Source organism: Cannabis sativa, chromosome 9 (assembly GCF_029168945.1).
Source record: "Cannabis sativa cultivar Pink pepper isolate KNU-18-1 chromosome 9, ASM2916894v1, whole genome shotgun sequence".
Taxonomy (NCBI): Eukaryota; Viridiplantae; Streptophyta; class Magnoliopsida; order Rosales; family Cannabaceae; genus Cannabis; species Cannabis sativa.
The window spans coordinates 2,493,517-2,512,252 of NC_083609.1; the positions used below are offsets into that span (position 1 = coordinate 2,493,517).

The 18,736-nt window shown below is 27.5% G+C and overlaps 1 protein-coding gene across 1 annotated transcript; it reads right to left on the reverse strand.

Annotated features, from left to right (window-relative positions):
* Nucleotides 1-5,161: 5,161 nt before the first annotated feature.
* LOC115722661 (probable indole-3-pyruvate monooxygenase YUCCA3) lies at nt 5,162-8,067 on the reverse strand. The gene is made up of 3 exons (XM_030651924.2): nt 7,231-8,067; nt 6,229-6,600; nt 5,162-5,428 (listed from the first exon to the last, which is right to left on the reverse strand). Exons 1-3 carry the CDS (start codon nt 7,954-7,956, stop codon nt 5,201-5,203), a joined length of 1,326 nt encoding a protein of 441 aa, XP_030507784.2. The 5' UTR covers nt 7,957-8,067; the 3' UTR covers nt 5,162-5,200.
* Nucleotides 8,068-18,736: the final 10,669 nt, after the last annotated feature.

An 18,736-nucleotide genomic window follows, 5' to 3' on the forward strand; every position in this document is an offset into this window, starting at 1 on the left:
TGGTACTACCTATGTCAACAAGGTGCATCTTGTTTTTCGGTAGCCCATCTCGAAAGAACTCCACAGTTAAGCGTGCTTGGCTTGGGAGCAATTTCAAGGATGGGTGACCTCCTGGGAAGTTTTCCCAGGATGCGTGCGAGTGAGGACAAAGCACGCTGAAAACACTCGTGTTGGTCTGTAGGGTCAGTCATCAATCCGGGAAGCAGCCAGAGTGACGTACTCGTGTATAAGAGCCATTCATTCCGTGGGTGTAAGGACCCAATGGAGGCTTGAAGCGGGGACGTTACAAATGGTATCAGAGCCTTGACCCAGCCGGAAGTGTGGTCGACGAGGACGTCGGACCCCGTAAGGGGGGGGTGATTGTGACAGTCAGTAGTCCCGTGATCCGTAAGGGGAAACACCGGGTAAGCTGTGCAATCCCACACCGCCTGGGGAAGGTCAAGTGGGATGATTCAGAGACTGTGTAGGTATGGGACTACACAGTTGAGGAGAGCTTAAATGGATTGATTGGTACTACCTATGTCAACAAGGTGCATCTTGTTTTTCGGTAGCCCATCTCGAAAGAACTCCACAGTTAAGCGTGCTTGGCTTGGGAGCAATTTCAAGGATGGGTGACCTCCTGGGAAGTTTTCCCAGGATGCGTGCGAGTGAGGACAAAGCACGCTGAAAACACTCGTGTTGGTCTGTAGGGTCAGTCATCAATCCCGGAAGCAGCCAGAGTGACGTACTCGTGTATAAGAGCCATTCATTCCGTGGGTGTAAGGACCCAATGGAGGCTTGAAGCGGGGACGTTACATTCGACCTCACTTGCGTGAGTATACTACTTGATTGCGTGCACTTGCGTAGTAATTAATAATTTTCGCAACAGTAGATTGAGGATAACTTGTTAGAGTCCAAGATATTTTTTCTCATTTGAAATCTCCCTTAACACTTCATCTTCGAGGCTAAGAAGAATGGCATTATGTGCCTTTGCTTCAATCTCAATCTTCTTCTTCCTGACTTCAATGAGGTTCATTGCTTCAACATTTAGAGCCTCTGAGATACCTTGATGAACCAGAAACGCCTTCATCTTGATCCTCCATAAACTGAAATTATCATTGGAGCCATTGAACTTGTCTACCTTAAATCTGGTTATAGTCATTTCAGCCTTAGTTCTTGAAAGTTTAAATGTAGTTCTTGAAAGTTTAAATGTAGTTCTTGAAAAACCTCTTCTTGGAGCATGTAGCTCTGATACCATTTGTAGTGAAATTACTTCACTCGAACAGATAGCAGCAAGAACCAACAAAATCGAACAACAATAACATCAGTAACAATAAACCAAAAATTGGCAAAGAGGAAGAAAACTTTGCTCGATTTCAGTAACAGAAAATGAATGAACTTTATTGATCAAATAAGCACATTAAAATGAGAGTTTACAACTCAACCACACTCATCCATGGTGTTGAACACCAATTACACAATACCAAACAGACAATGATCTATTTACAACCCTCTACTCAGTTTCTTGTACAGACTTTAGGGAGAGAGTTGAATCTGTGAGATAGTATAATTCTTCTTTCAAATCAATCTTGAGTTGTATGTGTTGATGTCTATTTATATATAGATTTAGGTATTAGTTTATTTGAAAAAGAGAGATGATAACTAACCAACTAACTTTTATTCCCAAAAAAATAGAAAAAAAATGTTAATATGACAACTCGTTTAGTGATCTAATATTAATATAATCCATCATGTTCGTGATTTATGAGTTAGTTGAACATGTATTTTGGATAGACGAAAAACTTGCTTCGTTAGAAGATTTTTCTCCTTTGCTCAATAATGTATTATACTTTTATTAATTCTTATTTTTAATGAAATTATGGCTGTAAAAAATTGTAGACTATTGAATTTCAGAATTTTTTTTTTTGGGGGGGTGAATCATCAGAACTATATATTGTACATACACTTTATTATAGTATATAGAAATAATTTATTAGATTTTCCAACAAAATTAAGATTATTCATGCATGCACATAAATGCTATTAGAAGCAAAAGAAAAAGAAGTGTGAATCGAAGAAGAAGAAGAAGAAGAAGAGACCTAATAATAATATAAGAAGAATATAATTATCAAAGAACAAGGAATGGGCAAATCTTTTGGAGTTTAGTGGGTGCATATATATATATAAATATAAATATAAATATAAATATATATGAGACATATATATGCCATCACTCCATGTGTTTTTTTTCTATTTCTCTCTACCTTTTATTTTATATATAATATTATGTATGAAATAAGAGATTGAAAGCCATACAAAAACTTGACAAAAGAGCAGTTGAAGTATTCATTTCGTATATATATATAAGCAATCTAATTCTAATAATAATATATACGTACATTTTTGTCAATTATATATAGCCAATTCATGAACTGTAATATTAAAGTTACGATAATTAATATATAGGAAGAGAAGAGGGTTTGCTATCCAAGCTTATCTTTTATCTGTAAAGAATCTTTAATTATTGCCAATTCATGAACTATAATATTAAAGTTACGATTAATATAGTAGAGGAGAGATACTGAAAAAATAAATAAAATAACAAAACTTTAATGTCTAAAAAAAGAATACCTAGCTAGCTCATTATGGGCTCGTTTGGAACGCCGTATTAGGTCGTATTGTATTGTATTGTATTATGTTGAATTGGATTATATATCATATTTTTATATAATACTATGTTAAACTTTAATTTATACTAAAATATTATATATTTAGATGTCCATAAAAATTATTACCACGTACAGTTTTAGAGAATATTGTTTTGGTTTGATATATTTGGAGTCCATTTTAATCCTACCAATAATTGAAAAACTGATAAAGTACCCAATTAACTTCTATGAAAATAACAAAAAAACAAATTGATTAATTAGTACTATAAAACAAAGATATTGTTTATTTTTATATTTATTGCCTAAAAACAGCTAAAATATAAGACACTACTGTTAGAGAATATTGTAATTATATATATATGTTTTGTGTGGTGGTTAAGAAATTTCAGGGTTTGAGGCTTTGATCTGCATGGATATTGTTTGCATGAATAGCATGAGATCTCATATTGCCTGTCTTTATTATATTATTAATTAATTAATAATCTTTCTCAGATTATAAGGAAAAAAAAAAAAAAAAACAGAAAGGAGAGTGTGATGGGGTCATCAAGCAGTGAGTATTGGGGAAATTAAAACATTCAAATATTTATATAAAAAGAGAGAGACTGATTTAGTTTAAAATGTACATATAAATATATATATTTAGAGTGGGGACCCTATATATATGCAATGTTTTTAGTTTAAAATATACAATAATAATATGAGACACTGATTTAACATAACTCCCTCAGCTCACTTACTATACATTTCATCTCTCACACACATAAATATAATTATATATATTTATATAAAAAAAAGTATTTTATTAATTATTACATTAAAATTAATATTATGTTATAAATATAAATTTTTATTACAAATATATATGGTAGTTAACTAAAATGTATTAGTACTTTTTTCTCATATTTTAAGGGACAATGCTTCTATGTGGGTCTGCCCTGCTTGTCATATATACCAAATTATTGTTTTTTTTTTTTTTTTTTTTTATTATTTTTTTTTATGAATATACCAAATTATTTTACAATTTGCATAAGACATTGCTTTCTTTCCATAGTCTTAGCAAGGGTGAAGGTGTTCAATATTATTCTGTTGAAAGATTTAGTGGTGTACTTTATTAGAAGAAAAATAATCAATAAAGTTTAAATAATACTTATATGAAAATAAATTAGTTAATTGAGCTAAGTATTAAGAGAGATTCGAATTTACAACTTCTTGAAAAAGTATAATATTATTGGACTATGTTTATAATTATAATCACTCTCTTTGTGTAAATATATATATGGTACATGTCTATGTGTATGTACCACAACCTTATATATAGTTTATTCTTAGACAGACAATTATATAATTTGAGCCAAATATAATATTATAAAAAATACTAAAAGTACCTAGTACGTTATATATGTAATTAAGTATCGGGTCCTGTATAATTTAAAATAATAATTTTTAAGAAATATCGATCACTAACCAATCGCAAAACGCTATTTATAGAAGGTGCTGGGTACCACTAGTACTCAATAAAAATATTTAACTAATTATAAAGTGTCACCTCGTAATACTAGACACCTAAAATAACCTCAAAACCCGAGTTAACATATAGTTTAATAATGAAATTTGGGAGCTTAAAAAATTGAGACTTCCATTTAAAGGAAAAGCAAATGTTTTGGGGTATAATTGACACTTACAAAGGAATTTCACAATTTTAAGAAATTTCAAGTATCAAGACACACACATATATATGCTTTGAAATTAGAATTGGGTCATCATCTATAACACTAATTTCTCTTATAAACACATGTTTTTAGGTAAAATAACTAGAAATACTCATGAATTTACTTGGAACTAGCAATTTTCTTTCTTTCTTTTTTTTTTTTTACCTTTTTCAATATTGATTATTTTTGTTACCAACACCACAACCACCGTCCATGGATAAGAATTATCCATATATATATACATAATTATATAATTTTTGTGGGCTCTTATCCATGTGCATATGTAATGGTAATAGCTCAACATTAGAGACACAAGAGTTTTATTAAACCCTTTTCCCAATATGAATTGCTTAGTAGTGTTCAATGTTCATAGTGATCACTCTGAAAATAATTCTCAAGTTGGGGAGCATATGATGGACCAGGGGCCCACTATATTAATTGGGCCCAGACCAGATGCAGGAAAAGCCCATATCAATATTAATGAGTAATTGGATTTGGAACCATATTATTTTGTGTCTACAAAGAAAGGAATATGTCAATCTCTTCCATTTGACAATGTATAGTAAAATAAATAAAATTGTCATAAATGCAAAATAATAATAATAATAAATAAATAAATAGAAATTACAATAAGCCTCATCTTCCCCTAATAATGTCTAGGAGAGGGCTACCTTGTGTTTTTGTATAATTATTAACTTACATATATAAATAATAATATAATTTTTTTTTTTGGGGTTCTCTCTACACAAACTGATCAATTGGGTTTTGTTAGATCAGTTTGAAAAATACAAAAAACAGTTTGGATTTTTTTTTTTTTTTTTTTTGTGTATTTAATAATTAGATTTAGAAATGTGAAATACATCTTCTATGCCTAGCTGCAACAGATTTCTTCTTCTGCTTAGTCTCTTCTTTCCAGCTTTTAGCAATGTCATGTGAAACACTCATGGCATCCAAAGATGCACCAGATAATCCTCTTCTTGTGAACCCAACTGCATATAGTCCACCTTTTCCTTTCCATCCTAATGGGAATGGATTCTTTGGGATTCCATCCTCTGAGAAAAACTCATTCTCCTATTAAAAACAAAAATCAAAATTTATTAGATCATTTATCCAAATTAAACGAAAAATGTAATGTATTATGATAAAAAAAAAGAAAGAACAATTCCGAGCTACGTGGCACAGTAAAATTTATTAAGTTTCTGTAATCAATCCTATGATGCCACGTAATCTACCAAACACACCTTATAACATTTGTGTTATTAAACAAAACCAAATTTATTAGATAATTTATCCACATTAAACAAAAAAAAAAACAAATGTGTCATGTATTATGATAAGAAAAAAAGACTTCCGAACTACGTGGCACTGTAAAATTTTTGTTAAATAAATTTACCAAGCGAACCTAATAACATTTGTTTTGTTTTTATAAACTTTGAATTTATATAATATTTATAAATGTTCTATATAGTCCCAAAAAAATTGTTAAATATAATTTATTAGATCATCTATCCATTTTTTTTTTTTTTTAAATGTTGTCTTATGATAAAAACACACTTTTAAGCCACGTGGCAGTATAAAATTTATGAAAAAATTACAAAAATGATCAACAAACTTAATAAATAATCTCATTTTGTTTTTATTTGTATTAAACTTTGACTTTATGTGATCACACAAAAATGATCCAATTTTTTTTTTTTTAAGTCAAACCATATATTTATATAAAAACCCTTTAATTATTAATTAGGTAAAATAAAAAAAATAAAAAAAAAAGGAATGGAAAAGCAAGTAACTAACTACCATAACTGTCAGTGAGATGGGATTAATTAACTGAGAAAATATAAATAAATATAAAATATGTTATGTTTTGTTACCTTAAGCCATGAAGGGACATTGCTTCTATATCCAGTAGCCAAAACAACAGAATCAATCTCAAGATTTGTGCCATCAAGAAGGTGAACACTAGTTTTAGAGAAGTTCTTAATTCCAGGGACCACTTTGATTTGACCTGATCTTATTTTCTTGAGTGCTCCAATGTCAAGTACTGGGGTCCTTCCTTGTGTGTTTTTCAATTCTATTGGTCCAATTTCTGGTCTTTTAAGCCCATGTTTTTCAAGGTTACCAAAAATTATTCTTGCTATTATCAATAGTATCTTGTCCACAACCCAAACTGGGAACCATTTCATTAATACAACTGCTAATTCGAATGTTGACTTCCCAACTATCTCTCTTGGCAACACATGAACCTGTATTCATTCATTAAACACTTAAGTATTTCTCACAACATATTTATATTACTAATCTCTTAAGACATATCAAAGTCAAATATATATATTTATATTTAAAAATCACCTTATTTCTTTTGCCTTATATATGTTCATTTACTATCACTACTATAGCTCTTAAATAATGCTAATTAATTAACAATAAACAATGAAAAAAATGTAAACTAATTATGATAAATAGAGTAATTATCCAATAATTTCTTCTGTTTTTTTTTTTATTTTTCCACTTTAAAGTAGTTTTTTTGTATTTTAAGAAAATACGCCTATAACAACTCACTTAACAACTAACCAACTATCTAAATCGCAATCAAAATTCACGTAACAGTCCAACCGTAATTTTTTTAAAAGATAATATATGGAATAATTCCCCTACAATAATAAGTTTTATTTTAAAAATTACTAGTTCAAAAATTCATCATATTCTTTATAAATTATTTCACCTGTATTATAGATTACTAAATTATAAACACAAAATACAATATATATATATATATAGTCATAAGTTTTGTTTTATATAAAATTTAGTAAAAAATCACAATATATTATTTCTAAATTACTATAAATTACTCGAATATATTTATGTATACTCACCGAGCTCCGAACCACCATGGAAGGCTTAGCATTGTGATTACAAAGATCAAGAGAAACTTCCATACCAGAATTTCCACAACCAACAACAAGAACTCTCTTCCCTCTATGCCCTTCTCCAGATCTATAATCACAAGCATGCATAACATCCCCACAAAACTCCTCCAACCCATCAAATTCCGGCACAACTTTCTCGGCATTCTCGCCGGTGGCTACAACCAACCACCGGCACAGATACTCGACTACTACCGCGTCATTACCCGCGGTAGTAGTCTTAACACGCCACAGTCCGAAAGTCTCGTCGTACTTTGCGGACTGGACTGTTTCATTGAATTGAGGAGTTATGTCAAAATGTTTGGCATAAGATTCCAAGTACTCAATGAATTGAAACTTTGAAGGGTATTCTGGGAATTTTTCGGGGAATGGAAAGTTGGGAAGTTGGCAAAATTGCTTAGGGAGATGGAGTTTGAGGCGATTGTATGTCCTTTTTTGCCATAGAGAGGCAATGCAATCTTCTCTCTCTATGACAACAAAAGGGACACCTTGTCTTTTGAGGCCGGCGGCCACCGCGAGGCCGGATGGTCCGGCCCCGACGATGACCGGTCCGTTTACCCAAATACAACGGCGGGAGAAGAAGTCTTCGTTGTCAGGGGTATTTTGGTAATTTTCATCGTCTAGTATTGGTGGTATCATGTTGAGAGTACATGAAGTGGTGTGTTGCAACATCATGATGATATATATTAATAATTATATGAACAAAATATTTATGTATATATATATATAGGTGTGTAATGTATAGTGAGATTTTGAATATGGGAGATTTTTGTGTTTTTTGATGAATATTTGGTGAGTTTTTTTTGTGTTTGTGTTTTGGGAATGAAGGGGTTTAAATAAGGAGGAAGATGATGAGAGTAGCATGTGATTTGGGATTATTATTTGATTAAATTTTTAATTAATTAATTAATTAATAATTATTAAGAAAGGTAGAGAGAGAGAGAAAGAGGGTCATGTTATATTATTGTTATTGATTTTATCAAATGATAAGTTCTAGTGGGAAGCCATCTTTTGTTTTATTTTATTTTATTTAAATGTATTTATTATAAGGGAAATTGATTATATAGATATATTCCAACATACAACACAAAAAGTAACATTATATATATATGATGAATTTTTATTTTTATTATATAATATACTTATTAGATAATGTAATAGATATATACCTATTATTAATAACCCATAATAAGATGTGTATAGTATTTACATAGTTATTGTAAGGAGATGACATCATGAATGACACAAATAATAATTAAGATTTACCATATGGGGTAGCTAAGGATGAATAATATTTGTCGGAAATTGGTTTTTTTTTATTTTGTTGGGAAATAAATTAATAATAACAAAGGGTCTTATTTATTATTTTTTTTTTTATTTTTTTATTTTTGACAAAGTGATTAAAATCACTCATGAATTTACGACGCCCACGTCCGCCACCGGCGCTGGAACCTCCTCGAACCAGGATAGCTCATCGTCTAACCGCAGAGCATGCTTTGCCAACCATAGGCCGCTAAAATCTAAGAGCGAGCCCCATGGGACAAAACTGCCCCCGAAAATTTAGACAATAAAGCTATAACATCTTCTAACAACACTCCCAACTCAATATAATACTGAAGTTCCACCTAAAAAAATATCAAAAAACAGAATAAAACTTTAATTAGAAAACTATTCAAACTGAATAGATTTAACCAACCACCAAGACTAAGCAACTAGATCTCCCTATAAAATACTAGAACTAGCCAAAGGGAGTAAAAGGGTCTTATTTATTTAAATAATATAATTATAAATTTTAGTGTATACAAAATATTTATAATTCAAAATACTAAATAGTATCATAAATAAAAAAAAATGAAAAATATTTAAAGACAAACTATTTAACTACGAAATTCAAATTTAAAATCTCACCGAATTAATTTATGGGAAATATCAATAATATCCCTACAAATTAAAAATTAATTAACCCGTCTTCATTTTATTTCTCATTTAGATAAAAAATGCTCACTCAAATAAGTTTTATTATAAGAATAATTTAAAAACTTATTTGAATTTTATTATTTTATTTCTCAAATAAAAACTTATTTTTGAAATTTTATTCTAGGTCGACCCATTAAAACTAGAGATGGCCCCAAAAAAAAAACAAATTTGAGGAAGAATATGTGAATCATCAATTTAAGAGGTATATATATAAATTATAACTATACAGCCACTTAATTATTGCCATAATTAAGCAAAAATATTTCATTAATTAAAGTGTTTTTTTTTTTTATTTTCTTCATAATTTGGAGTGCTATATAGCTAGGGCACATGGTAGAGCCAGCTTCTTTTTTCAGTGGTTCCTACAAGTAGTACAACCAAAAATTAAGTACTATATATAAATAGTAATTAATAATAAAGCTCAATTTAACTCATCATAGGTCGATTAATCAGTCATATATAAGTACGTATCATAATTATATTGCATGTAGCCTAGCCATGAATAATTATGATTTTTTTTTTGAATAATTATGATTAATTTTAAAGTATACGTGATATTCAATATATTATATAGTTGTGTGTTAAATAAAGTGGTCATGTATATATTATTTATATATCTACAAAAATGCACCAATATCATGGGAAAGTGATCATCATGAATTAGCATGCATGTAATATTTATAATCGATTTATAATAATATGACATTGTTAAGTATTGATTATTAATTAGTGTCTACCACTTTTTATAAAATTTTACCTTTTATAAATAGAACTTTATGATTGATCGATTAGCAATAATTGATCTGTAAAAATTATTTTCTTAAGTATTATGAGATCTGCTAGACTAATAACAGTATAACACAAAAAAAATAAAAAATAATAAACACTAATAATACATTTTCACAATTCTCATAATCATAATAATACAAGTCCTTATAAATGAATAATATTTAATTTACGCGCCATGCATACCAATATATATATATGTTTATATTAAGATGCCCAACAACATATTGATATAATAAATTTATAATTCGTAGACAATTTTCTATATCAATATTTATATATTAAATTAAAGGTTAATTAGTAATTTTTCTCCTTAACCTTGACATGTACTAAATCGTGTCCTTGAACTTTTTTAGCCGTTAAAAATTTTCCCGAACTATTGAGATTGTTAAATTTAAGAACTTTTGTCTAATTTTATTCAATTTTACTGTTTCAATGATTATTTATGTACTAAATCATGCTCCTTAGATTTTGGTATCTACTAAATCATATCCCTCAAACTTTGATATGTACTAAATCATGTCCCTTGAACTTTCATCCATGTTAGAAAATTTTTATTAAAATTAGACAAAAGTCCTTAAATCTAACAATCTCAATAGTTCAAGGAGAATTTTTAACGACTAAAAAAATTCAGAGGACATGATTTGATACATGTCAAAATTCAAAGAAAAAAATTACTAATTAACCTAAATTAAAAATATATAAATATATATATATAAAACTTGATATTAAAATACACCCATAACAATATTAACATTATCTTAATAATTTTTATTACTTAATAGAGTATATACATATATAGCAAAACAACAAAATAGTCAAATACATAAAAGTGTAACCCTTTTTGGGTAATAGATAGATATGGTCTTATATATATTATAAGGACTTATCAATAAAAAGAGTAACATATATGACTATAGTTTCAACAAGAAAGCCCTAGCTAGTAACTAATAACCAATCATTATTAGGTTGCCTACTATTTTGCCCAGTGTACGAATCATTTTCATTTCAAGTATAGTCAATTTATATATATGTATAATCACTTGAAAGTTTCAGAAGTTTCCTTAATAATTAACTAGCTTTAAACAACTATTTTATATATGCATACATATACTCTCCTATAAGAAAATTTTGTTGGTGAATTTGCTTACGTGTCACTATTTTATTTGTACGTGGGAACAAAATAATAAAATTATTACAATGGAATTGACAATTCATCAAAGAGCCAAATACAAAATTAAAAATTATTTACATTTAAAATTGACAAGTCTTGATCAGAAAGCTGTATAGTCTAATTTTCATTCTGGAATATATAATATATTTATATATAATATTTCTTTAACAAATTAATGAGATTGATCTATAAATTTCTAGAACATCATTTCTTGCCACATTTGGAAAACACTATATATCAATATACACTAGGATTATTATTATTGTGTAGAAATAGAAACAATAATCAAAGAAAAGGTTAATTATTACTTTTTATTATTTATATATATATACCAATTATAACCACAACTTTTTTTTCTCATGATCATATCATACAATATATCAAGTGGTAGAATATCCACGTGGAAACAAACTAATGAACAATGTAAAAGCTCAATGTTGTGTATAGTACTAAAGAGAAAATTATTGTAAAGAAAATCTATTTTTATTTTATTTTTCATCAAAATACATATTATTAAATTATACTTTCTGAATTTTTAGAGACATTAAAAATACTCTTGAACTATTGAAATCGTTAAATTTAAAGATTTTTTGTCCAATTTTAATAAAAAAAAGACTTACATGAATGAAAGTTCAGGGAGCATGATTTAGTACATATCAAAGTTCGAGGAGCATGATTTGGTAGATATCAAAGTATGGAGAACATAGTTTAGTACATAAACAATCATTGAAATAGTAAAATTGAATGAAAATAGACAAAAGTCCTTAAATCTAATAATCTTAATAGTTCAAGGGGAATTTTTAACGGTCCAAAAAGTTCAGAATACATTATTTGATACATGTCAAAGTTTAGGGGACAAAAATCCTAATTAGCCTATTATTAATTGCATGGTTATGTGATACGTATATATATATATATATATATATATATTATATTTAATTAGTCACCACAAATTGTGAATTTTATGGTTAATATTATTAGTCACATACTTTATAATAGTAAAAAAAAAAAATATTTTTAATCACAAATTTAATTGTGACTAAAAATATTTTTATAATGTATGTTAATTTAGAAAAACAAATTAATTAAATTGATATATACTATATATATTGAAATTGTATTAGAAAGTCCTACTTTACTAATGTCTAAAAAATATACGAACTACTACTCTTATTGTCACAGACTTTTTAGCCATATACATATATGAACTACTACTCTTATTGTCAATTAATTTTTTAAAAAGGAATCTGATGATGTATATATATCTTACCATACACAAAATCTCATTGTATTTTTTCCACTGCACTTGGTAATAAATTAAAATAAAACCAATCAAAAAATAGAGTAAAAATGAGTCACTTGTGATTCAAGAATAATAAACTAATAAAAAAGAATCACTTGTGATCGAACGTTCAAAGTATAACGAGTAAAAATAGTCATATTAAGAGAATTTGTTAAAAAGTCTCGTGAAAAGATAAATTTTTTAGATGTAAATCTCATACATCTTACCATACTCATCTTATTTTACTTATGAGTATTGTTATTAGGTGGTGTTCACCATTTTTTATAAGTGTTGCTTTACGATTAGTTAACGATATTTCTTAAAAGCTATTTTTTTAAATTATCTGAGACCCGATATTTAATTACACAAATAGTAATACAAAATTAAGAAAAAAAGTGTTAAACTATACAATCTAGCAATTCTCTTTACTCATTATTCAACCATAATTCTACCTTCTAAACAAGAACCAATTATATATAAAACTAATTAATAGCAGTGGCAAGGTGGCAAGGTAGCTGGCAATTATATTATATCATGTTTATAGATTTACTCAAAATGTATAGGTGGTTTAGTAGACCAAGATTTTTTGCATGCTTCGATTAATAAAGGTTATATATATCAATATTAATATTATAATTAATTAATCAAGAGAACTTTATATATTTATAGTGTTGATTTCTTCGATCGAGTTTCCAAAAAGGGTAAGAAGTATATATATAGTGGGAAGAAGTGTTCTTGGAAAATGAGATAAAGGACTCACATAAAGTGGAAACTTGTTAATTAAACAACAATACCTAACTATGTATACTTAATTTGCTTTTGATCAAAAAAAAAATTACAAATATTTAAATTAGGTTAATTAGTAATTTTTTCATCTGAACTTTGACATGTACTAAATTATGCCTCCTGAACTTTTTTGGCCGTTAAAAATTCTCACTGAACTATTAAGATTGTTAGATTTAAGGACTTTTGTCTAATTTTAGTAAAAAAATTCTAACATATCAAAATTTGAGGGGCATGATTGTTTATGTACTAAACCATGCTCCTCGAACTTTGATATCTACCAAATCATGCCCCTCGAACTTTGACATGTACTAAATTATGGCCCCTAAACTTTCATTCATGTTAGACTTTTTTACTAAATTTAAAAAAAAAGTTTAAATCCAACAATCTCAATAGTTAAGGGGACATTTTTGACGACCTTAAAAGTTCAAGTGGTATAATTTGGTACATGTCAAAGTTCAGGAATAAAAATCCTAATTAGCTTTCTAAATATATCGCTTTATAATTGGCTAATAATATTTTATATAGAATGTGATAATTGAATTAATAGCAATATATATTAAATACAGTATTAAATATTACTAGTAGCTTATGGTAACTAGGATAGTGATGATGTGTGGCCACGTGGAGTTAGGTGATATAATGGTGGACTTGTAGACTATAATTATTTTTTCACCTTGAACCTCTCACAAATTAACTACTTGGAATTTGTAACACACCCCACCACCAATACTAAAAAGAGAAATGCTAAAGGGTACCAGTGGTGTCTAGCACCTTCTTATGTGTCAATATCGCTATTGGTACAACTAAATATTGGATCCCATATAATTTAATATAATAGTTTTTAGGGAGTATCGCTAGCCAATCGCAACGCGACATGTCGCAAAGGTGCTAGGTACCACTGGTGCCTAATAGTAATGCTCATACTAAAATTAAGTTATTATATAATTCATTTTATATATATGTGTGTGATTGTGTGTAATTATAGTTTGGAATTTAATTAATTGCAGATTGGAACATGCTTTCGAAAATCCAAAATTACAAGTCCACTTTCTCTCTTCAATTAATATATACCAACTAATTCTGAATGAGAGATACAGCTAATTTTCTTGTCTAAGATATTTTTGATTAATATATTTACAAATATTAATTTGGTATTTTTGGTAAATTAATGTGGGAATACACACACTGTATAAGTTGGTATAAATATATATATAATTAACCAATTGACAAAAAAGAGGAATTTACACGTGCATGGGAAAAACCAGCTTAATTATATAATTAGGTTTTGTAAATTAATTCTATTCTTTCCATGCAAAACACTTTAAATATTTATATATTATGATCGATCAGATCGAATGAGCTAATAGCATACTTGAGGTTTTATTTTATTTATTTATTTTATTTTATTTTTTTGTGTGTTATATATTTTCTTAGATTAAATTATTCTAATGGCTTCGAAATTAGTAGGGGCACCTATTTATTATATAATATGTATAGCTATATATACAAGGAAATTAAAGGCTTTTTGATATTTAGAGATCGATGTATGCATGTATATATAAAAAGGCTATATAGTTCATGATAATGAGTGATCATATATATAATTAAAAAATATGCGCTTATATATATATAATTTCCATTACAAAATCATATTTTATATATAAAAATTAATATACATGTATCTATATTCGAGTACTCCTAAACTCCAAAATTATGAGACATAATGCATGTGTATGTAAATATCTCATAATGTTGATGCAATAGTTAAAAAAAATCTCACAAATTAAAATCTTAAATTTTATTTTAAAAATTTTAAGAAAATACATTATTTAATTAAAAAATTTAAACATATACATATTACACGTAATATCAACCTAATACTCCAATATATATATATATATATACATGTAAATTATGATTCATATCATTCATAAATGTAACTAATCATAATGCAATTAGAAAATAATATGGGATATATATGATCAAACATAAAATAAAATAAAATCTATTAATTTTCTATATATTTATATAATGGAAAATTTAGTAATGAGATGTGGTTAATTATTTTTAATTAACATTAACAATAATATAAAATGATGTTACTTTATTAAAGTTAAAAATCGTTATCTTTTTATTTTTATTTTATTTAAAATACATGCATTACAATTTTTTGGTTGATTCTATAATTTTTTTTTATAGTTTTTATGTACAATATTATTATATTTCTATATATTTTTAAAATAGTAAATTATATTTTTAATTTTAATAATATTATTTTGTTTATATTACGCTCATCAAAATATTATGTTTTAATTTATAATATTAAATAAATATAAAAAATATATAATATTCACATCCATGCGTATATTAATGTTGGTTATTACTTTTCTTTCCATTAAAAAAAAAAAAAAAAAAAGTGGTTCATCATGAATATTTAATATATATTTAGAAAGAATATATAAATTATTAATTGAAAATTGATATAAATACCTGTATATATTCATTTTTTGGTTACATTCATTTAACCATTAAATGATTATTCATAATGATTGTTATTAATTATTTTTATTACTGTAAAATAAAATAGTTTAATTTGATAGCTTAAAAAAAAATAATGAACATTACTTTTTTTTTTTTTTTTGAGAGAGAACATTACTTAGTTAGCTAGGAATATGTTTTGTATTAATTATTAAGTTTTATAAATGTTGTTATATATATAATTAAATAATATATATAGAACTTCAGCACTTTAAAATATAAGATGTTAACTATATGGGTAATTAGGTTTTAGGCTGTTAAAAATATTTTCGAACTAATAAGATTGTAAGGATTTTTGTCTAATTTTACTAACGAAACCTCATGTGGATGAAAGTTCCAAAGAACACAAATTGGTGCATCATATCGAATTTTAGGGAGCACAATTTGATAGATATCAAAGTTCAGATGACACGATTTAACACATAGATTATATTGGTAAAATTGAGCAGATGTGACAGAAGTACTCCTTAAATTCAACAATTTCAATAGTTCGAGTAAAAATTTTAACAACCTAAAAAAATTCATGGTGGCATAATACATGTAAAAATTAAGAGATAAAAATCCTAATTAGCTCTATATATTATTGATAGGAATAAATTAATAATTAAATTCTCTTACTCTTAAATTGTAGGAATAAATTAAAAGATACATAGTACTTTAAATAAGATTTTGTTACTATTTTATTTTCAAAAAATGTAAAGTAGTAGTAATAAATATAGCATGTAATCTTAAAAATACTTATTAAGTCATGCACATAATATAATTAGAACCTTTTTGTAATTTTTGTTAATTATTTATAAATTTATATAGTGGGTGTAGTTAGAACATAATTGATTAGCATCTCATCAAATAATAATAATAATAGTGTGGAAAATTAAATTAAGAATAAGGGACAAATGTGGCCACAATCAACCATTGACCATGTGGGGAATCCTTAATTATTTGACCAATTATTAGATCATAAAAATGTTGTAATAATAAGAAGACAATTGACTTGATTAAAATTCAAGAAGAAAATCTAATAATGCTAACTTGTATTAAATATATAAAAATATGTTTATGTATATATATTCATTTGTGTATTTTGAGTTGACTTATTCCTAACTTATTAATAAGGCCATATATATTTATAGTTTTTATAAATTAAAAACCACTTATATATATAATTAATAATTAGCTAAATTATAAGATCATCAATCTTTTAAATTATTTATTATTTATATGTGAGTTAATTCATAACATATGTTTAAGTAACTAACTTATTAAGCAAGATTATTATTAGATAAATATTACAAATCTGGATCTCCATAAATATGTGAAGCAAGATCGATCTTAATAAATTAATGTTGGACTAGGTTTGTGTCTTGAGCTTTTTGAAACCCCCTTAAAACTTTCAAATTGTCATAGGTTTGTAACTATAATATTTACAACTAAAATTCTTAAAAACTAAGATCTTTAAATTTAATTTTCCTAGTTAAAAAAATCGCTTATGGCCTATGCACTAACAAAGTTTGTTATACTATTTTTAAGTAAATAAAATGAAAATATGTTAGTATAGGTTACAAGTAATTTATTAATTATTTTTTTTTGTTAATTTTTAAATTAATCACAACCATTTTATAATAATCCAACAACTAAGATAAACTATAATCAGTATGATTACATATTTTATGTAACCATTGAAACCTCCTCCATATATATATATATATATATATATATATTATACAAGGTCGGGCCTAGTCTAAGGCGGGCTAGACCCATACCTAGGGTCCAACTAGCCCAGGGGCCCAAATATAAATAGTTTTCAGTATTTTTTAAAAAGAGATTATATTATCAGCAAAACCACCCAATTTTTTTTTTAACACTTAAACACATAAATTGATTTTTTTGTGGCAAAACCTACTAAACTTACATTCTATTTTGCTCTTTACACTTCTGTTCAAAAGGCTCAGTTAAATTCCACGGTGGACTGCCCATGTGTACACTATTATACACGTGGCACATTTTTAGTAGTCAACATAATATTAATTATAAAAAATAATTAAATAAATAAAAAAAAACTTTTTCTTTCTTTTTTATTTTTCTTTTTCTTTTCTTCTTCTTCTGCATGCGAGATCCAACCCCCAACCCTAATTCCATATCTTCTTCATCTCTCTCTCCGTCGATATCAATCTCTCTCTCTCTCTCTCTCTCTCTCTCTCTCTCTCTCTCTCTCTCTCTCTCTCTCTCTCTCTCTCTCTCTCTCTCTCTCTCTCTCTCTCTCTCACCCCTTTATTGTGCGGCGACACTATCCAAACCACCATCCCCTCAACCACCGTGCCCTCAAAAACTCCCAAACTAGAAAAACTTAAACCCCCCCCCCCCGCTCTCTCTCTCTCTCTCTCTCAAGACGTGTCAATGAAAAAGAGAGAGATAGAGAAAAGAAATGGGAATCGGAGAGAGAGAGAGAGAGAGAGAGAGAGAGAGAGAGGACATGAGATGGAGAGTGTCAATGGGAGTTTGGATTTCTTGGGATTGGGGATAATAATGGTGTGACCCGTTTGGGCCTAGGATTGCCGACGGTGATCCTTTGAGCTGGGGAAGGATGTCGCACAAAGAAAAAAAGATGCTAGGGTTTTGGTGTGTGGTCTGTAGAAGATGAAAGGTTTCAGGGAGAAAAAGAAAGAAAAGAAAAAATAAAATAAAATATAAATACTTTTTATACAATTTTATTATTATATATAATTTTTAAATTATTTTTTATAATATTTTTTAATTAATATTATGTGGACTACTAAAAATGTGTCACGTGTATATTAGTGTATACGTGGACAGTTCACTGTGGTACTTAATTGAGTCTTTTGGATGGAAGTATAAAGAGCAAAATAGACTGTGAGTTTGGTATATTTTGCTACTAAAAAATCAGTTTATGT